The sequence below is a fragment of the Podarcis cretensis genome (assembly GCF_951804945.1).
Source record: "Podarcis cretensis genome assembly, chromosome: 7".
Classification (NCBI taxonomy): domain Eukaryota; kingdom Metazoa; phylum Chordata; class Lepidosauria; order Squamata; family Lacertidae; genus Podarcis; species Podarcis cretensis.
The window spans coordinates 52,025,121-52,047,508 of record NC_137176.1 but is presented as its reverse complement, the minus strand read 5'-3'; the positions used below and the strand labels follow the sequence as shown (position 1 = coordinate 52,047,508).

The 22,388-nt window shown below is 40.5% G+C and overlaps 1 protein-coding gene and 2 long non-coding RNA genes across 7 annotated transcripts in view; 2 read left to right on the top strand and 1 right to left on the bottom strand.

The window, feature by feature from the left end:
- SPIDR (scaffold protein involved in DNA repair) overlaps positions 1-433 on the bottom strand; it is a 161,409-nt gene extending 160,976 nt beyond the window's left edge. Inside the window, exon 1 of one of the 5 annotated variants that reach the window (XR_013840415.1) lies at positions 215-403. Coding sequence is in view for 4 of the 5 variants with exons in the window: in XM_079982660.1 (XP_079838786.1) it covers positions 215-304 (90 nt within the window). In the remaining variant the exon portion in view is untranslated. Of the gene's footprint in view, positions 1-214 lie in introns of all 5 variants that reach the window. The other 4 variants (XM_079982659.1, XM_079982660.1, XM_079982658.1 and 1 more) reach the window with 4 other exon arrangements.
- A 214-nt stretch (positions 434-647) lies between these two features.
- Positions 648-8,340, top strand: LOC307220751. Its single transcript, XR_013841078.1, has 4 exons — positions 648-1,042; positions 1,075-1,481; positions 5,533-5,649; positions 7,183-8,340. It is a non-coding gene; the product is annotated as an uncharacterized lncRNA (long non-coding RNA).
- Positions 8,341-10,073: 1,733 nt separating this feature from the next.
- The window catches only part of LOC307219507, a 73,459-nt gene continuing 61,144 nt past the window's right edge, over positions 10,074-22,388 (top strand). Inside the window, exons 1-2 of the long non-coding RNA XR_013840453.1 lie at positions 10,074-11,054; positions 12,588-12,763. This is a non-coding gene — a long non-coding RNA (uncharacterized lncRNA). The remainder of the gene's footprint in view (positions 11,055-12,587; positions 12,764-22,388) is intronic.

The window sequence follows — 22,388 nt, the reverse complement described above, 5'->3', positions numbered from 1 at the left end:
TCCCGCTCAAAACCTGTGATATTCCCTCGGGAGCATAATTTGACCAGGCGCTCGACCTAGAACAGCAAATATCTGTGCCTCTGGGCGCGTGCAGAGCGCCCTTCCCTCTTACACTCCACACAATGCTGGCCAGCTTCCAAATATTCAGAGTTAACGAGAAGAAAGCCCAGGATCCAGCTTTCAGGCACTCCCTTATTCCGCAGCCAATACAGACCCTCGCAATTCCCACTCCTCGGATGCTGCCCGCCGCCGCCGCCGCCGCCCGCCCCGTCCTCCGTTGCCCTGATACCTTCCTCACGAGCATCTCCGCCACTTAGGACCAGCCTTCCCTGTGCCACGTGACGTGAGCGAGAGCACCGTGGCTTGTGGAGGAGGAGGAGAGCACAGAGGCCCGAGCGAATTCCACTCACGGGCCAAGAAGAAAACTTCTTCCAGCAACAGAGAGGGAAGACCACGCCCCCTCCCTTCCAGCTTGGCGCCGTTTCATCGGCGGAGCCACTGATTGGGTGGGACGTGGCGAAAGGCGCGTGACGCGCGACGCAATAGAAGGCTGCCGGCGCCTCTTTCTGACGTTTCTCGCTCTCGCCGCACGGGGGCCCCCGAGCATCAAGGCGCTGCACCCCGTTCGCAACGGCTTTTACCCTCGCTGCGCATGCGCCCTGTATGTTCTCCGCATCAGCTGCAGTGTGCGCGCGGGCTTCGCCGTTGAGATAACGGGACGCAATTACATCGCCTCAGAGCCCCCAGTAAAATTTTCCCAGTCGGTTGCAGTTATATACGGGTTCTCTCTTTTTCTTACAGGAAACCGTATGGTACCTGCTTTAGGAGATATTTGCGTGAGAAAGATTATAAGGGCTTATTTATTGATGCTAAATCATTATTTATGCACTTAGCCACCTTCAGTTTTTGACTCCAGCCCAGAGTGCACATGACGCTGGCCACAATCCATCCATATTCTGAAATTTCTTGAGTAATAATGCTGTTTGGTGCTTTCCCCCTCAAACAGCCTTCCCATTTGGTTTGAAAACACTGTTGAGGTGAGGTGTGTACATTTGAAAACACTGTTGAGGTGAGGTGTGTACATTTGAGGCAACAGATGCACATATGCAGATGACGTTTGGTGCAAGTAAACAAATCCAGTAATACACATGAGGTGAAGGCATCTCCACCCTCCTCAATGGTGGCTATATCAACATAATTTTTTTAAAAAAACCAACTGGAAATGCAACAGGATCCAGCAGCCTCACCTTGTATGGAGGCACTAATGTATATATAGTCTTTAAGACTGTGAGAGGAAAGTTGAATTTGCTACTGAGTCATGAAACTCGCTAGGTAACCAGGCCCAGGGCTGGCCAAGACATTTGGTGGAGAGGGACAGCGGAAACCCCTAAGGCAGTAGCCCTGTGGGTACCCTGCTGCCTTTGCCCGTGGCACAGAAGCAGTGCCAGCGCTGATTTCCAGCAAGATCTCACCTGAAATTGGTGCAGATGCCAGCACCAATATTCTGCCAGTGATGGAGGCAATAGCAAGGGCAGCACAGGCAGAAGCAGCAGCATTCTAAGGAAAAGTGGGACATTCTGATAACCTCTAAATCAGGGATGTCCCTGGAAAATAGGGACAATTGAAGGGTTTGAAATAGTAAGCATAATCATTTTAATGCTTCATGCTGTTTCTTTGAGTTTTTCAATCAATTCAAATACACAGATGTGGCTTGAAAATCACAGCACATATAAGAAATGGAAGAAAGGGGAAATCACAAGGGAGGAGTATACAAGAGTAGCCAACAGTTGCAGGGAGGACAGGTGGGTCAAAGCTCAGTTTGAGCTCAGGCTTAAAAAAGAGGAATGTGTTCCCTTGAGAGTTGGTCAGGGATTAATGTGGCTTTTCGACCAAAAAATGTTAGCCACTCCTGGCATAAATGGTTTGGGAGCTAGTTCTCTGAAGATCCCTCCCCCTTGTTCTTTTTCAGTTATTATTTAAGACATATAGGCTTTATCCTAAGCATTACTGAATAAAGGCAAATTCAAGTTAAATCACTTGATGTGACTTGCTTCCAAGTAATGTGTTTCAGACTGGAGTGCTGTGAATATAGTTTCCACTGAAATCAATGGACTCTAATTCCAAATAAATATGTTTTGAATTGAATGATCTCAGTAACATTTTCAGTGACACTGTGTAAAAAGATTTATCACTCCGCAGGGGGAAGTATGTGAACTTCACAGCAAGCATCATGTGAATTAATAACAGAATGGATTCAGTCTAAATTCTCTTTAGAATACTTCTTTATATAGTATATATATGGTGGGAATGAGAATAAATTGTTTCATAAAGGATGGTGACTGAAAGGGTCTGCTATTATGTCACAGGTTTTTAAAAGCAAAAATTACAAAAAGTAAAAACATTTTAATTCATGTATGGGTTTATGGGTTTCACAACAATTTCTGATTGCTGCACAAATAAAATATGCATTCATTTATGCACAGTGTGATATGCCAGGAAGAATTGCACTGCTGGTAATATAGTTCAGTAATTATTATAGTATTTGAGTAAAAGCTACCAGAACATCGGGGGACTCATTGCAATGCTGACAGTTTCAAACATCAAAAAGGTATTACAGAGTGCTACAAATCAAATGAAGTTAAATTACATTCTCTTTTATAGCGTCTGACTCTTATATAAGGCAGTGGGCTTTTTATTGTTAATAAAAAGTGCAGAAATATTTCTCCAGTACTACTAGTATATGAAATTTCTTACTTAGTTCCTGGCCAAATACATTTCCCCTAACTATTTTTTGAAGCTTTTCCAAAATAAATTAGACACAATTCTAATTTAAAAAGTCTCAGACTTTGTTAGAGTGTGGTGCTGATAACACCAAATTTGCAGGTTTGATTCTCATAAGGCACAACTGCATATTCCTGTATTGCAGGGGGTCTGTCTCCCACCAATTGGGACTAGATGATCCTCAGTGTTTCTTTCAACTCTACAGTATGATTCTGTGATTCTAAGATGCTTGCCTCTTGGCTTATGTCATGTCCTCATAAAGGAAAAAGAACTCCTGTATTATAAAATTTAGCAAGATGACCCAAAATGCTAAATACATAGTGGACAAAGAAATGCTGACTTTTTCATTATCTCAGGAGCAGAGAGAGAAAAAGCAGAGAACCCGAGAGCAAGAGCACTCTGTACACCTGCAATTCCCAACAACTTCCATTTAGAGACATACTGCCTCTGACAGGGAAGATGGAACAGAGCCATCATGGCTGGTAGGTAGCAACTGATAGCCTTATCCTCCATGAATTTGACTCTTTTAAAGCTATCAAAGTTGGAGGCCACCACTACCTTATGTGGGAGTGGATTCCATTGTTTAATACTGCACTTCGTGAAGTACTTCCCTTTGTCTGTTCTGAATTTTCCAATATTCAGCTTTATTGAATGTCCAGAAGTTCTATTGTTATGAGAAAGGGAGAATAGGTTTTCTCTACTTGCTTTCTTCACATCATGCAGAAGTTTGTAAACTTTTCTCATATCACCTCTTACCTTTTTCTAAGCTAAAAAGTCCCAAATGTTGCAACCTTTCCTCTATGATTCTATGCTTGTCATAGAATTATAGGGTTAGAAGGGACCCTGAGGATCATCTAGTCCAACCCCTCAATGCAGGAATATGCAGCTGTCCCATATGGGGGATCGAACCTGCAACCTTTGCGCTACCAGCCCCACAAGCAAGCTATGTCCAGGGGAGTAATGCATTGGCAACAATATGCAGGGCTTTCTTCAGCTGGAACGAACCAGAACTCAGTTCCAGCACCTGTCAGGTGTGTGTCATTGCCATTCTAAGAGAATGAGGGAGGTGTGCATGGTGAGTTCCAATACCTCTTTCTAGAAAAATAGCACTTAAATATGTAGTTAATAAAATAATTGCTTGAATTTTCAGTGTGTTGATGAAAGTGCGAGAGGCATAAATGCAGTCTTTACATTTTGTTTTGTAGTATGACCTGAGACACCTAGCCCACACAGAAGAAACTTTTAGATTAGTGCCAGGGAAATTGAGTGTCAATTCTTCTTTATTGTTAATTAAAGTTGCATGCTGGATTCCTGTTCTATCCGATAATGGCATTAGCATTGCTTATCCTACCTAAGAGCCTTTAATAAAAGGGTGACATATCCTCTTTCCTCTTCGTTATGTTTTATAAGAACTTAATAGGAATGCTTTCCCTACTAATATCACTCTCCTGTGCTCACTTTAATTGTCTGATTAAAAACACCTTAACAGTACATTTGTAGTATTATCAACTAAAACAGTTTTATAAATATATTGAAGAATTGTAGTTTGCAGAGGATGGACTATGAGTGATAAGAAGAAGAAGAAGAAGAAGAAGAAGAATTTGGATTTGATATCCCACCTTTCACTCCCTTTAAGGAGTCTCAAAGCGGCTAACATTCTCCTTTCCCTTCCTCCCCCACAACAAACACTCTGTGAGGTGAGTGGGGCTGAGAGACTTCAAAGAAGTGTGACTAGCCCAAGGTCACCCAGCAGCTGCATGTGGAGGAATGGAGACGCAAACCCGGTTCCCCAGATTACGTGTCTATCGCTCTTAACCACTACACCACACTGGCTCACTTAATCCCCTTAATCCCTTCCTCAAATTTCCTGTACCACTTTTAGGATCTGCTTTTCAAGTGGTATTGGTGGTATTTTCTCCCTCCCCATTTATAAAAAATTAAAAATCCTCCCCCCTCAAGTGTTGATATGAGTTAAACATGCTTTTTTGTATTACTTGTGGGTTGGACCTTTGCTAAATAAATAATTCTTTTATTAATTCATTGAGAGAACCCTACAAATACTTCAGTACCCATTTTTCTGGTGGGGAGGCCCTGTTCTACATTTGCAACATTATCTGCAGTTTGAAAAGTTCCTCCTACCAACTCCTTGCTACTTCTTTTAAGCCCAATGCCTCCCTTCCTTTTATTGACCAAGTTTGCATGTCAGTGTAAACCATATTTAATGATCTATTGCAATGACCAGCTTAGCAAAAACAGAAGGAACAAACCAGTAACCCAGACTTAGTGTTGCAGCTGGACCCAATATCATGGTTTGTTTTCCTCCATTGGGAAAATAATGTTGATGGGTATCCAGGAGGTTGAAACAGAATTTATTCCAAGACCAATGCACTTTGAAACAAATGGTTACTCGGGGACATGTTTTAGCAGCAATTTTGATCTAATACATGGGATGTCACATGATAGTGACTCCATTATATAGGAATCACATGGAATAAGCTCCTCGAGCTCCCCGCCCCCAACATACTGCCAGTAGTGTTTTCCTGGTTTGGCAATTGGTTTTATTGTTCCACTCCAAACAAGCCATGGTTGCTAACTTATCCCTGGCTCAAATGTAATGCTAAGCCAGGGATAATGGCTTGTCACTTCCACTAGGGGAGAAGTGAAGCGAGAGCCATTTGCACATTCACAGTAAACTTTGTACTATGCCATTATGAGATTATCTTACAACATTGTTATAAATTGTCTTGGCAGAAACTATGCTGTTTGTGTGTTTTTTGTGCTGCACCCATCCAAGGGTTTAATATATGGCACAGCTACTTGGATGCAATTTGATGATTGGGAAAACCATAGCTGAACTATACTGATAAGGTGAGTACAGGTGCTTGAGAAAGATTTATGCTGCTTGGCCAAGAAATGGCGCAGTGCATGAGAGGTGCTGCCACTATGCTGCCTGAGTAGTGCATGAAATGCACCTTTCCCTTACTGCTTGTCATTAAAAGACGTGGCAGCTAATTTAACAAGAAAAGTAACAACCCTTCTTGTACTTGCTAAGCCATGGAGGAGGCTTTATTTCACACTCCTCATGCTAAGAAGATTTGTGGAAGATTGGTTAAAGCTTTAAAATCCCCAGAAGAGAATCTTCCTCTTTTCATTTGCATTCAACCAAAAACAACCTTTAGGCACACTCTGCTATCTTGTAAGGGTTGCAACATGGATTCAGTGGTTCACATGCAAGAGAGCTGTGAATAATTTTTCAAAGCAGGAAAATGTAACTTTTCTTCCTTCAGTACTCTAGGGAGATTAGATGTGTTTCTAAGGGAGGCTGTTCTGGTCTACCTTTTGACACAATGGTTATTACCATTCAAGAGGAAAATCTTGTGCCTGGGATGTAATTTATCTGAGAAAATACATACATATATAATATTTCTAAGGCTATCAATAGAAAAATAAATGTGTTTCGCACCATTTATCCTGTTCTGGTTAACCCAATGTAATATCCTCCATTCTCATTTTTGCAAAATCCACGAGTGGCCCTATAGTCTACCTTCATATCTACTATCTTTAGGTGCCAGGCAAAAACATTTCTCTTCAACCAGGTGGTTAGCTGATTAACATTCTATGGTTTTTTAAATGTATTTGTGGGGAGGAGGGGTTTGTTGGTTAGTTTTTGTTTTATTATATATTTTTTGTATTCTCATTTTTTATTTTTCTGTTGTGAACCACCCTGTGACCTTTAGATGAAGATAAAATTTGATACAAATTTAAAACGAATTGAATCAACAACAACACCACCTTTCTTAGAGCTGATTTGCATGGTTCAGTCAGTCCGCAATGGCCAGTCCGCAATGAGCTGAATTTTTGGGTTGTATTAATTTCCTCATGTAAGGACAGGTGGTTAGGACACATGGTGAAGGACACGGATTCAGTCAATTTGCATCATGGTAAATTAATGGCCCTTTGGCCATTGGGATCATGTACCATATTGTTTGAAAATTGAAAGTGGAAAGGAGAAAACAAGATTGCACTTTGTGCACATTTTCATGTGATTCTGCCACACTGAGTGCAGTGGGACTTATTTGTGAATAAACATGCACTGCATGACCCCCTTTCACAAAAAAAGACTGAAGTGCTTTTGAGCCTCCCTCTCTCTGTTGTGGTACATGTGAGTGTTGTTGTTGCAGTACAGAACACAGGAGGGCAATTAAGTGTACATTGTGCTAGTAATGTATAGGCTTTTGTTTGTATTTAAAGAAAAGCTATCCAAACCTCACATGTAAAAACACCCTGAAGTATTAAACTGATGCCTTGTAGTTATTCATTTTGTAGAAAAAATAGAGACAGACTGATCATTGCAATTTTGCTGACAGCAGCAGTAAATTATTGTTTTTATTATTTATAAAGCATCTAGGAATAGCCGGAGTGCTGTGCACAGATAAAAATAAAAGATAGACCCTGCAGGCTTGGAGTGTAAAAAGCAAGTCTAAGTAAAAGGAGAAGAGAAAATAGATGAAAGGAGGAAGTTTGCTTTAGAAAAGCCAAGATGAAGCACTGAATCTTGAGGAGTCTTTTGAAGGAAGGTAACACACAGGCCAATTAATTGCCAGAAGCAAGGTTGCCATACTGAAACTTCCCATTCACCTATAAATTAACTGTGTTAATGCTGGGTTGGTTCTGCAGCCAAATGCTTTAGTTAATGGAGCTCTTATCCCACACCACTCCACTGAAAGTTGTGCAATAGCCATGAAATGAAGTGATGCTTGCATAGATTATTCTGAGTTGCGGATATAAGCCGGGGGATACAAAACTGTATTTACCATGATGATCCCAAAAACATTTATTTCTTTAGTAGGTTAAATTGGCATTTTATATTATCTTAGCATCTTAAAGGAAAGAAAAACAAAGCAATATTAAAAGGCTCTCATACTTTTCAAGATTGTTTCCCAGGCTCCCCATGGGGGGGCCATTAAGTACTAATTGGCATGTAGCCATTGGATGACATTTATTAGTCACTACTGAACATTTGACAGTGATCCCCTATTACTGCGATCACTACTTGTCAAAAGCATCTGAGTGCAAAGTTTTGTGGATTTTTGCATATGTAAAAATGCACTAGGTACACCCAGGAGTTGAATTTTCACTCTTGCTTTAGCTACCAGCAAAGAATTCAGAAGTTCAACATTGTAATCTAGAATTAATATATTAATCAAGATTGCTTCAGATGTTCTTTCCTTCAGTTATTCACCCTGTGAAGTAATAGTAGTAGTAGTAGTACTGTACGTATTCTGTACCATCTGAAAGACAGTGCAAGTGTATTTTCATCATGACATTTTATAGAGAAGACTGGACTAGAACTGTCTATGTGCCTCACATGTTAGCCTGCAATCTGAGGTGGTATAATTTGCTTAGTCTATTAAGGCGCTGCCTCTGTTTCATGGATTGTTAAAGTAAAGTAGATCACTGTAAAGGGAGGCACCTTTGACTCTACCACCTTCATGTGTTTCTGCTCATGTTAGTAACATCATTTTCCTCATCCTGTGCATTATGATACTAATCACATAGCAGCATGTTTCTGATATTAGTAAATCCTCAGTGTTTCTTTCAACTCTACAGTATGATTCTGTGATTCTAAGATGCTTGCCTCTTGGCTTATGTCATGTCCTCATAAAGGAAAAAGAACTCCTGTATTATAAAATTTAGCAAGATGACCCAAAATGCTAAATACATAGTGGACAAAGAAATGCTGACTTTTTCATTATCTCAGGAGCAGAGAGAGAAAAAGCAGAGAACCCGAGAGCAAGAGCACTCTGTACACCTGCAATTCCCAACAACTTCCATTTAGAGACATACTGCCTCTGACAGGGAAGATGGAACAGAGCCATCATGGCTGGTAGGTAGCAACTGATAGCCTTATCCTCCATGAATTTGACTCTTTTAAAGCTATCAAAGTTGGAGGCCACCACTACCTTATGTGGGAGTGGATTCCATTGTTTAATACTGCACTTCGTGAAGTACTTCCCTTTGTCTGTTCTGAATTTTCCAATATTCAGCTTTATTGAATGTCCAGAAGTTCTATTGTTATGAGAAAGGGAGAATAGGTTTTCTCTACTTGCTTTCTTCACATCATGCAGAAGTTTGTAAACTTTTCTCATATCACCTCTTACCTTTTTCTAAGCTAAAAAGTCCCAAATGTTGCAACCTTTCCTCTATGATTCTATGCTTGTCATAGAATTATAGGGTTAGAAGGGACCCTGAGGATCATCTAGTCCAACCCCTCAATGCAGGAATATGCAGCTGTCCCATATGGGGGATCGAACCTGCAACCTTTGCGCTACCAGCCCCACAAGCAAGCTATGTCCAGGGGAGTAATGCATTGGCAACAATATGCAGGGCTTTCTTCAGCTGGAACGAACCAGAACTCAGTTCCAGCACCTGTCAGGTGTGTGTCATTGCCATTCTAAGAGAATGAGGGAGGTGTGCATGGTGAGTTCCAATACCTCTTTCTAGAAAAATAGCACTTAAATATGTAGTTAATAAAATAATTGCTTGAATTTTCAGTGTGTTGATGAAAGTGCGAGAGGCATAAATGCAGTCTTTACATTTTGTTTTGTAGTATGACCTGAGACACCTAGCCCACACAGAAGAAACTTTTAGATTAGTGCCAGGGAAATTGAGTGTCAATTCTTCTTTATTGTTAATTAAAGTTGCATGCTGGATTCCTGTTCTATCCGATAATGGCATTAGCATTGCTTATCCTACCTAAGAGCCTTTAATAAAAGGGTGACATATCCTCTTTCCTCTTCGTTATGTTTTATAAGAACTTAATAGGAATGCTTTCCCTACTAATATCACTCTCCTGTGCTCACTTTAATTGTCTGATTAAAAACACCTTAACAGTACATTTGTAGTATTATCAACTAAAACAGTTTTATAAATATATTGAAGAATTGTAGTTTGCAGAGGATGGACTATGAGTGATAAGAAGAAGAAGAAGAAGAAGAAGAAGAATTTGGATTTGATATCCCACCTTTCACTCCCTTTAAGGAGTCTCAAAGCGGCTAACATTCTCCTTTCCCTTCCTCCCCCACAACAAACACTCTGTGAGGTGAGTGGGGCTGAGAGACTTCAAAGAAGTGTGACTAGCCCAAGGTCACCCAGCAGCTGCATGTGGAGGAATGGAGACGCAAACCCGGTTCCCCAGATTACGTGTCTATCGCTCTTAACCACTACACCACACTGGCTCACTTAATCCCCTTAATCCCTTCCTCAAATTTCCTGTACCACTTTTAGGATCTGCTTTTCAAGTGGTATTGGTGGTATTTTCTCCCTCCCCATTTATAAAAAATTAAAAATCCTCCCCCCTCAAGTGTTGATATGAGTTAAACATGCTTTTTTGTATTACTTGTGGGTTGGACCTTTGCTAAATAAATAATTCTTTTATTAATTCATTGAGAGAACCCTACAAATACTTCAGTACCCATTTTTCTGGTGGGGAGGCCCTGTTCTACATTTGCAACATTATCTGCAGTTTGAAAAGTTCCTCCTACCAACTCCTTGCTACTTCTTTTAAGCCCAATGCCTCCCTTCCTTTTATTGACCAAGTTTGCATGTCAGTGTAAACCATATTTAATGATCTATTGCAATGACCAGCTTAGCAAAAACAGAAGGAACAAACCAGTAACCCAGACTTAGTGTTGCAGCTGGACCCAATATCATGGTTTGTTTTCCTCCATTGGGAAAATAATGTTGATGGGTATCCAGGAGGTTGAAACAGAATTTATTCCAAGACCAATGCACTTTGAAACAAATGGTTACTCGGGGACATGTTTTAGCAGCAATTTTGATCTAATACATGGGATGTCACATGATAGTGACTCCATTATATAGGAATCACATGGAATAAGCTCCTCGAGCTCCCCGCCCCCAACATACTGCCAGTAGTGTTTTCCTGGTTTGGCAATTGGTTTTATTGTTCCACTCCAAACAAGCCATGGTTGCTAACTTATCCCTGGCTCAAATGTAATGCTAAGCCAGGGATAATGGCTTGTCACTTCCACTAGGGGAGAAGTGAAGCGAGAGCCATTTGCACATTCACAGTAAACTTTGTACTATGCCATTATGAGATTATCTTACAACATTGTTATAAATTGTCTTGGCAGAAACTATGCTGTTTGTGTGTTTTTTGTGCTGCACCCATCCAAGGGTTTAATATATGGCACAGCTACTTGGATGCAATTTGATGATTGGGAAAACCATAGCTGAACTATACTGATAAGGTGAGTACAGGTGCTTGAGAAAGATTTATGCTGCTTGGCCAAGAAATGGCGCAGTGCATGAGAGGTGCTGCCACTATGCTGCCTGAGTAGTGCATGAAATGCACCTTTCCCTTACTGCTTGTCATTAAAAGACGTGGCAGCTAATTTAACAAGAAAAGTAACAACCCTTCTTGTACTTGCTAAGCCATGGAGGAGGCTTTATTTCACACTCCTCATGCTAAGAAGATTTGTGGAAGATTGGTTAAAGCTTTAAAATCCCCAGAAGAGAATCTTCCTCTTTTCATTTGCATTCAACCAAAAACAACCTTTAGGCACACTCTGCTATCTTGTAAGGGTTGCAACATGGATTCAGTGGTTCACATGCAAGAGAGCTGTGAATAATTTTTCAAAGCAGGAAAATGTAACTTTTCTTCCTTCAGTACTCTAGGGAGATTAGATGTGTTTCTAAGGGAGGCTGTTCTGGTCTACCTTTTGACACAATGGTTATTACCATTCAAGAGGAAAATCTTGTGCCTGGGATGTAATTTATCTGAGAAAATACATACATATATAATATTTCTAAGGCTATCAATAGAAAAATAAATGTGTTTCGCACCATTTATCCTGTTCTGGTTAACCCAATGTAATATCCTCCATTCTCATTTTTGCAAAATCCACGAGTGGCCCTATAGTCTACCTTCATATCTACTATCTTTAGGTGCCAGGCAAAAACATTTCTCTTCAACCAGGTGGTTAGCTGATTAACATTCTATGGTTTTTTAAATGTATTTGTGGGGAGGAGGGGTTTGTTGGTTAGTTTTTGTTTTATTATATATTTTTTGTATTCTCATTTTTTATTTTTCTGTTGTGAACCACCCTGTGACCTTTAGATGAAGATAAAATTTGATACAAATTTAAAACGAATTGAATCAACAACAACACCACCTTTCTTAGAGCTGATTTGCATGGTTCAGTCAGTCCGCAATGGCCAGTCCGCAATGAGCTGAATTTTTGGGTTGTATTAATTTCCTCATGTAAGGACAGGTGGTTAGGACACATGGTGAAGGACACGGATTCAGTCAATTTGCATCATGGTAAATTAATGGCCCTTTGGCCATTGGGATCATGTACCATATTGTTTGAAAATTGAAAGTGGAAAGGAGAAAACAAGATTGCACTTTGTGCACATTTTCATGTGATTCTGCCACACTGAGTGCAGTGGGACTTATTTGTGAATAAACATGCACTGCATGACCCCCTTTCACAAAAAAAGACTGAAGTGCTTTTGAGCCTCCCTCTCTCTGTTGTGGTACATGTGAGTGTTGTTGTTGCAGTACAGAACACAGGAGGGCAATTAAGTGTACATTGTGCTAGTAATGTATAGGCTTTTGTTTGTATTTAAAGAAAAGCTATCCAAACCTCACATGTAAAAACACCCTGAAGTATTAAACTGATGCCTTGTAGTTATTCATTTTGTAGAAAAAATAGAGACAGACTGATCATTGCAATTTTGCTGACAGCAGCAGTAAATTATTGTTTTTATTATTTATAAAGCATCTAGGAATAGCCGGAGTGCTGTGCACAGATAAAAATAAAAGATAGACCCTGCAGGCTTGGAGTGTAAAAAGCAAGTCTAAGTAAAAGGAGAAGAGAAAATAGATGAAAGGAGGAAGTTTGCTTTAGAAAAGCCAAGATGAAGCACTGAATCTTGAGGAGTCTTTTGAAGGAAGGTAACACACAGGCCAATTAATTGCCAGAAGCAAGGTTGCCATACTGAAACTTCCCATTCACCTATAAATTAACTGTGTTAATGCTGGGTTGGTTCTGCAGCCAAATGCTTTAGTTAATGGAGCTCTTATCCCACACCACTCCACTGAAAGTTGTGCAATAGCCATGAAATGAAGTGATGCTTGCATAGATTATTCTGAGTTGCGGATATAAGCCGGGGGATACAAAACTGTATTTACCATGATGATCCCAAAAACATTTATTTCTTTAGTAGGTTAAATTGGCATTTTATATTATCTTAGCATCTTAAAGGAAAGAAAAACAAAGCAATATTAAAAGGCTCTCATACTTTTCAAGATTGTTTCCCAGGCTCCCCATGGGGGGGCCATTAAGTACTAATTGGCATGTAGCCATTGGATGACATTTATTAGTCACTACTGAACATTTGACAGTGATCCCCTATTACTGCGATCACTACTTGTCAAAAGCATCTGAGTGCAAAGTTTTGTGGATTTTTGCATATGTAAAAATGCACTAGGTACACCCAGGAGTTGAATTTTCACTCTTGCTTTAGCTACCAGCAAAGAATTCAGAAGTTCAACATTGTAATCTAGAATTAATATATTAATCAAGATTGCTTCAGATGTTCTTTCCTTCAGTTATTCACCCTGTGAAGTAATAGTAGTAGTAGTAGTACTGTACGTATTCTGTACCATCTGAAAGACAGTGCAAGTGTATTTTCATCATGACATTTTATAGAGAAGACTGGACTAGAACTGTCTATGTGCCTCACATGTTAGCCTGCAATCTGAGGTGGTATAATTTGCTTAGTCTATTAAGGCGCTGCCTCTGTTTCATGGATTGTTAAAGTAAAGTAGATCACTGTAAAGGGAGGCACCTTTGACTCTACCACCTTCATGTGTTTCTGCTCATGTTAGTAACATCATTTTCCTCATCCTGTGCATTATGATACTAATCACATAGCAGCATGTTTCTGATATTAGTAATTTTTTTATTTTTTCACATAAGTGTAAGGTGAAAATGGATAATTGGTTGATAGATATGGGAGTTAGCAATAGCTAAAGATACGCTCGTTCAGAAAAGTGCTAGCAACAGGAATAGTTCACAGGAATAAATGTTAATATAGCCCAAGGAACTCCACCTGCCTTCTTTAGAAAACAAATGAGGATTGAGGGAACTCTGTTTCAGAATGGTTGTGGTCATTGTGTTCTTCTTAGTCAAAAACCGCACATCATATAAAGAATAGTGAGCAGCTAATACTTTCTGACTGCTAATTTTAGTCTAAGGTTCTATTTCTACTCTTCTTGGTTGCTTTTCTTTTAACAAATCATACTTTAGCATTGCAGTAGGAAATTTAGATTTAACCTCAAGCATCATGGTTTTGTCTCATCTCTGTCCTAATGCAGTGCAGATGTTTAACTGCTGTATGTAAGTCAAGGCTTTATTGCAAAGGTTCTCCTTAATGGAAACCGTATGCAGGATTGACTATAGGCAACTCTGAGAGCAGGAAGCTCAAAATCATACAGGAAGGTATTCAAAATACCTGAGATTCTTATTTTTGCAGGACACCATCCAGATGTTATACATAGTGCAGCTGTTATTTCTATTTTTAGGGAAGTGGAGGGGGGAATGAGGAGTAATTACATTCTTAAGATAATAAACAATGTGTAGAGTGACATAAAGAAAAAAATATTAATATTACTGAGGCTTACCATAAACTTTGATTATCACATTTGCAATCACTATGCGGCCTGCACAACGTAAGACTCCAAGCCCATTTCAGCCATCTATCTGTGGTCTCCGGTCTGAATTCCAGATTATCAAGAATTGCCATTTATATGTTTTCTCTTTCTAGTCTGCTGCATATTTCTTTCCCTTCCACAGATGTTCTACAACATTCACACAGATAATGTCAACTTAAGTAATGTTCTATTCTTCCACTTCAGTCATTATGCCTCTGGCTTTCCCTTTTAGTGAAATGCATTTAATGTTTCAACATGTGTGTTCTGTTTCAGCCAGCTGCTGGCCTGCTGTGGCCCACTATGTGGGATGCTAGGATTCTCTCCTTTTCCCTTTTCCCTCTGTCCAATTTCCTGTCTATGATCAACCCTGATTCTGTTTCATAACCATGCTGCTATAAGGTTCAGGGCTAGTGTCTGCATTAATTCACTGTTGGAAACAATGGTTGGAGTTTTACTCAGAATTAGGGCTGGGTGATGTTAGGTTTTCAACATTGCCATGTATCACCAGCCATACAGTGGTGCATTGGCCCCAGCTTTACCTCTCACCGCAGCAGCTGAGGCGCTTATCAATATATTACCCAGGACTACTCAGAATAGATCCATTTAAAGTAACAAGTTAGTCATGTTCATTAATTTCTATGGTTCTACCCCGAGTATGACAAATGTTGAATACAACCCAGTAATTTGTTTTTATTGCAACTGACATTTCACTGGGTTTCCTCATTTGACATAAAAGAGGCGATTCCTGTGCTGTCTCCGTTCTGTAATTCATCAGGATGTACCTACTTCACTGAATTGTTTATAGATCTGGGGCAATCTATTCTTTAAAATATTTATCTGGATGCTTACCTAATTGAAATAATAGCCACAGCAGCTAAACTGTTGTATATAGCAGGTATGTAGTTCAGTAAGTGATTACTACACTAAACTGTAATAGCTCCTTTATCATATTTTTACTACTACCAATGGCTGGTTAAAGCTAGTGGGTCTGCAGGTTCACTCATTAATATGCATTTAATCAGAGCCAAGGTATAAATATACGGCAAGGTTTCTTACTTGTAGAGCAGCTCCTCCAAATACTCTCTTCTGCTTTAAGATCTGTCTTCAGAGGTATTGTGTGTTGCCTTTTTTCATTAGGGCATTTGCTCTTCACAACTTCAATAGAGGATCTCCTTTTTAGAAGTGTGTGAATGACCTATTTATTAGACCCAACTGTTTCTGCAGAGTGTGCTGAATCTTTTTTACTATTATTTATTATTTTGGATGCATTTTGTTGCAAATCGCTATGGGGAAAGTGTTGTTTAAAATAAACAAAATGAAAGAAACAAAAACACTAATGTTCATCATCACATAGTGTCAGGGACTCAGCGGGAGCGCAGGGAGGAGAGGAGATGGAAAGCGAGGGGGAGCAATCCGAGGGCAGCGTAGGAGAATATGACAGCAGCCCGATAGATTCCATGAGCCTCTCCAGCGAATCGGAAGATTCACAGAAGGGGGCGCCGATGGGCAGGGCAAGGGGCGACCCAAGGGGGACACCCCAGAAGCAAGGGGCCAGCGGGGACTCCCAGAGCAGCAGTTGGAAGTCAGGACCAGCTTCCCCACCAGAGCGTAGTGGGGGGGAGGAGTCCCAGGTGTCAGAGCCCACATATGCACCACCAGCGAGAGAAGATGAGTCAGGGTTGACCACGCCTCCATCAGAGAGCGAGTTAACGGTTAAGAGGAAAGTTGCAGGCTGGGCGCGCGCGCCAAGTTCAAAGGTACAGGCGAGCGGCACAGAAGGTAGCCCGGATAGGGAACCAGGTCCTAAAGCCCGCCGGAAGGAGGGGCAAGAATCGTCAGGGTCAGCGTCAGAGGAGTCCAGGAAGGATGAGACCCTAGCGGGCAGGAGGGCCCAGAGGAGAAAGGAACTTAGGAAGAGGTGGAGCAAAGCGAGAGTCTTAAACTGGTGTGGAGGGGGAGGAGACTTAGACAGGACTTCGCCGGTCTAAGGTCGGGACGTAGAGCTGCACGCTGCGGCTTTAAAATGGAGACTGAATCTCAATAAAGACTTTTGTACATAACTACAGCCTAGCGTTGGTCCTCTGTGAGCTGGGACCTGGAGGCAGCTCTGACACATAGGCAAATTATTATTATTATTAACAACATTTGTATACCACCCTATACCTGCAGGTCTCAGGGTGGTTCACAAGATAAAATCACAAAATACTAGTAATCTAGTCCTGGACCAGGGTTGCGGAAATGTGTGTTCTTCTAAATGCTGTTGGACTATACCTCCCATAATCCTCGACAATTGGCTCTCTTGGCTGAAGCTGACAAAATTTGGGAGACTCTGGAGGGCCACAAATTTCTCTATCCCTGTCTTAGAGAAGAGTCACCATAGTTTGAATATCTAGCCAAAGTATCATGTTATATACAGTTATATTATTTTCAAATATTTAAAACTAAAGACACAAAAGCTGCTGTGAATAGATCTTTTCTAGATTGCATTACACCGCAAATTTTAAACCTTACTTTTATTTGTATACCTATTATGCCTCCAGACATAAGCACACTTTAGAACTTGCATCCAGCAAGACAAGATTTATTACAGAATGATTTTCATACTGAGTGGATGCTTTTTGCTAGAGTTCAGGCGATATTCCTCAATAAGAAAAACTTGCTTTGGCATTTCCTGCTCCTGATACTATCCAGACATATCTGAGCCAATAATGATGAGATGTTTGCAAGAGAATAAATACTGGCAGATGTTCCTTGTTAGGCAGCAATTTACTGTGGATTTTACAGTAAAATGTGTGTTTCAAGGCAATGATTTACAGAAATGACTACTGTTGTGTTAGAAAAAATTACATGACTGAAAACCTGAGTTTATTTCATAAACCCAAAGAGTCACATTCTTACTACTTCTCTTCCAGGCCTCTTAAAAATTACCCCCCCCCCCTCCAAGCTGAAGGCAGCCCAAAAAGCTTAGTTACTAAAAGGAAAATAACAGGTAGCCACACATCCCCCAAAATGGAAGGCATTATTCCTTTTCATTTTGTCTAGTCCCCAGATTTTTTTGAAGGCAGTCAGAAACGTATTTCCATACTTTTAAAATGCAATCTGTATTTATTAGTAATTATGATAAAAGCTCATATTTTACCACACAGACTCCATAGTGGATATGAGCAGCAACAACAAAAACGGTAAATGCAGCAAGTATTATTTCCTCCAATCTGCTTTGAAATCCAGTTGTTGCTGTGTAGATCACAAGAGCCAATAGAGCAATAAGCCAATGAAGCAATTCAGATCTTGTGTTGGCTATCTGGCACATTATCAATATGCACTGTTGAAATAAAAGTCAGGTTAAGTGGTAAAGGAAACCCCCGTTTCACTTGCAGTTCTCGAAAAGGCAAGGAAAAGTAGAACAGCACCAAGATTGAGATTTGCCATATATCATTTGCTCTTGCTGCTTTATTGACCAGGGTCATCAAAGCACTTCAGAGAAATGTGGTTCTCCAGAGGATAAAAATACAACTGAGAGAGACTGCTTTCATCTCTAACCCAATCAGTCATAATCTTTGCTGATTGGTTTTTTTATGTAACTATTTATATGTGTCATGAATGTCCCAAATTCTTTCCCAAAAGGCAACAATTGCAGTAAAAGCAGCAATATTGCAGGCAATATTGCAGGCATTATAGAGCAGCTAGCCAAGTATTAAGGTCAATGTTTCTCCTTGGTGGATAAAGTCTTGGAATATATAGAAAGAAATGTAGCTTCTGGGTCATGTGTCATGTCCACACATAATAGACCAAACTCCATGAAAAGCCCCACACTTGTACATACAAACCAATCACTCCTTCTTTGCTCCTACTCTGGCAAAAGTGGGATTAGCTATCAGGAGGCCTGGCTTTTCATTACATCTGAACTATGGATAGTGGTTTGTTGCACCCTAAAAAGTAATTATTGCTAGCTGACCTTCAAACATGGCTTGTTTCTATTATTTCTGTTTTTATTGTTGCTTAGAGACACCTCTTAGGGGACGCAGGTGGTGCTGTGGGTTAAAGCCTCAGCGCCTAGGACTTGCCGATCGAAAGGTCGGCGGTTCGAATCCCTGCGGCAAGGTGCGCTCCCGCTGCTCGGTCCCAGCGCCTGCCAACCTAGCAGTTCGAAAGCACCTCCGGGTGCAAGTAGATAAATAGGGACCGCTTACCAGCGGGAAGGTAAACGGCGTTTCCGTGTGCGGCTCTGGCTCGCCAGAGCAGCGATGTCACGCTGGCCACGTGACCCGGAAGTGTCTCCGGACAGCGCTGGCCCCTGGCCTCTTAAGTGAGATGGGCGCACAACCCCAGAGTCTGTCAAGACTGGCCCGTACGGGCAGGGGTACCTTTACCTTTACCTTTTAGAGACACCTCAGTGCAAAAATGCAAGTAATTAATTAATTGCTGAGTACAGAAGGACAGGCATTAAGGGTGGAATGACAAAGTTTTTTGTTGTTTAGTCGTTTAGTCATGTCCGACTCTTCGTGACCCCATGGACCAGAGCACGCCAGGCACTCCTGTCTTCCACTGCCTCCCGCAGTTTGGCCAAACTCATGCTGGTAGCTTCGCGAACACTATCCAACCATCTCGTCCTCTGTCGTCCCCTTCTCCTTGTGCCCTCCATCTTTCCCAACATCCGGGTCTTTTCCAGGGAGTCTTCTATTCTCATGAGATGGCCAAAGTATTGGAGCCTCAGCTTCATGATCTGTCCTTCCAGTGAGCACTCAGGGCTGATTTCCTTAAGAATGGAGAGGTTTGATCTTCTTGCAGTCCATGGGACTCTCAAGAGTCTCCTCCAACACCATAATTCAAAAGCATCAATTCTTCGGCGATCAGCCTTCCTTATGGTCCAGCTCTCACTTCCATACATCACTACTGGGAAAACCATAGCTTTTACTATACGGACCTTTGTTGGCAAAGTGATGTCCCTACTTTTTAAGATGCTGTTTTACATTACATTCCAAGTAAGTTTTACATTACTTGGAAACAATTTTAAGGCAACAAGTTCTCCTCTCACCAAATACCTGGGAAGAGGGATACATTCTACCAGTGCTTCCCTTGGCCCAATTTCTGTACCCATGCAGTAATAGTCATTGGCATTCTCAAACACATCAGGATTTGAGACTGCCTGGTTACCCATGTGCATTGAATTTCCTAGAGGAAAGACTGGGTATTAATGGAATCAACCAATCAATTTGGCAAACTAAATTAATGCTCCTTTGTGATAATGACACTCTGCAGCTTGTTTACACTAATGATTTCTTTGGGATTGACCTTAACAGATAGATATTTTGTGTAGAATACGTGGAAAAGCTTCCTTGGAAAAGCAAATTCTCACTGCTGTACAAGTCAAGCGACAGCGGAAGAAGCCAAAGCAACACACATTAGTATCACAATTATTAACAGAGATTTATTTGGGTCAAATTTTATGCTTGCATAGATAACAGAAGCTAATTTACTTCAGTCTTGTCTAACCATTCTACCTCATTAACATTTTTTCTGTAAAGAAGAATTTCAATGAGGACAGTAGCATTTATCTAAAGTTCCTTTAATGCTACATGACTAGGAGAACAGTTTGGCTATTGGCTGATGTATACATTCCATTTTCTAATAAAGATGTCCATTATTTTTATGTTTCTAAGTGAAACAATTGAGCCAACATTTCAACATCTACAAGAAGTGAACAAGAAACAATGCCGTACGCACAGTATCAACACTACCAAATATACCTTTTTTGTAGAAATATGGAATAAAACACCTTTTTAAAAAAACAAACAAAAAGTAGGTGTATTCAAAGTGAAGCAACAAATTATCAGAAGCTCTAACTAAAAGGGTTTAAGATGTGATTCTATAGCTGATATTGCAGATCATCCTGATGACTGTTCCTTTTTGCTCTCACTAATTAAGGATTTCCCGAACTTGGCTGTTTGGGGGCTATAATTCCCATCGTTTATTTATATTTAATTTCTATGCTGCCCTATACCCCAAAGTCTCAGGGCAGTTCTCATAAAATATCAAATACATAAAAACAAAACAAAACGCAACAACCCAATAAAAATACCCCCCAAAGAGCCAGCATTTTTAAAAAGGGTATAGGATGCAGATCAAGTCAGGCAAAGGCATGGTTGAAAATGAACATTTTTGCCTGGCGTCTAAAGGTGTATAGTGAAGGTGCTAGGCGAACTTCCCTGGGGAGAGCATTCCACAGACGGGGAGCCACTGCAGAGAAGGCCTGTTCTTGTGTTGCCACCCTCCGGACCTCTCGTGACCTCAGAAGATGATCTCAGGGTCCGGGTAGGTTCATATGGAAAGAGGCGGTTCTTGAGGTATTGCGGGCCTGAGGCATTTAAGGCTTTATAGGTTGAAACCAGCACTTTGAATTGGGCCCGGAAACTAATCGGTAGTCAGTGCAGTTGGACCAGGATTGGTGTAATATGCTGAAACCATCTTGCTCTGGTGAGCAACCCAGCCACTGAATTCTGCACCAGCTGAAGTTTCCAAATCCCATCATCCCTGACCACTGGTTCTGCTAGCTAGATATTTTGGCTGTTTCTGCCCTATCCCTAGTTTTTCTTCTGGAACTGCTATCCCTTTCTTCTGCAAATAAAAAACTCATGTCAAATGGTTTCATCATCACAAATTATTGGTGCTTAAGTATATCCATTTGCTATATACTGTACGTCTTAAATTAAGAAAGACTATACAGAAATGATGCAATAAATTATTAAATTATCTCAAATTGTTTTATGTTTTCATAATACTACATGCTATATTTACTTTATTTGATCCTCAGAAAGAGTATTATATTCAAGAATCTGGAGAAAAACAGAGGGTGCCTTTAGACTGTCGTTATTTTGAATTTTAGGTTTGCACAAAGTGGATTAAAACACTCTGTTGCCTTGGCACAACAAATGCATTTTAAAAAAAAGGTTTATTTTTTTCTGCTGTTTGGAAAGTGACAGGAAAATGTATTGGAAAGTGTGGGATAAATAAATAATGGGAAGATGTGTAAAAAAATCCACAAGCAAATCAGCATGAATGCAAAGTCTCATTGTCATGCAACTGCCTGTAAGCAAATCTAACAAATACTCAATGAAAACTGGACATAGTCAGGTTTTTAAATCTTCTGCAAGCAAATCATGCTGAATGATCAAGAAACAGGTCATCTGAAGGAGCTGGCAGCACTGACATTAGACAAAATATATTCAAATGGTACACCTTCCACTCTTCAAATGCAGCTCAGTCCTGAAATGGGTTTTCTTAATCTGTTTTGTGGGACTTTGTTTCAAATAAGTAACAACGCACCAATACAACTCCCTTGTCTTACATCTCCACCTCAACCTGTCCAGGCTGATCTTGCTGGGTCTCAAATAAATCATTCACACTTTCCTCCATTCCTTTTGAGGTTGTAACAAGTGTATCAGATTCTCAGCAAGGAGCAGCTAGTGTTTAAACTGTGCTTCAAAACATATTCATGAATAGCGATCACTAGAATAATATATTATTGTGAAATTAACTTCATGTTATTTTCCAATGATTCTGGCTTGATTGCATGTGTAATGTTGCATTATAAAGAGCATATTGTTTAATGCATGCAATAGAATCATACATCCTCTCAATCAGCCAGTGGATCAGGCCCTGAGCAGGACCTGTTTCTGCTGGTAGGAAGCCTGGACCCAACTTAGTGAAATCTACTTTAAGCACACTTACTTTGATTAATATTAATACTGTAATATTAAACTCATTTCCTCTGTCACCTGTAAGGAAACAAGAAGTACCTTTGGTTACCGAGAGCTCATTGGAAGGAGCCACGGAGGGGGTTAAAATGGGGAGGACAGTTTCAAGT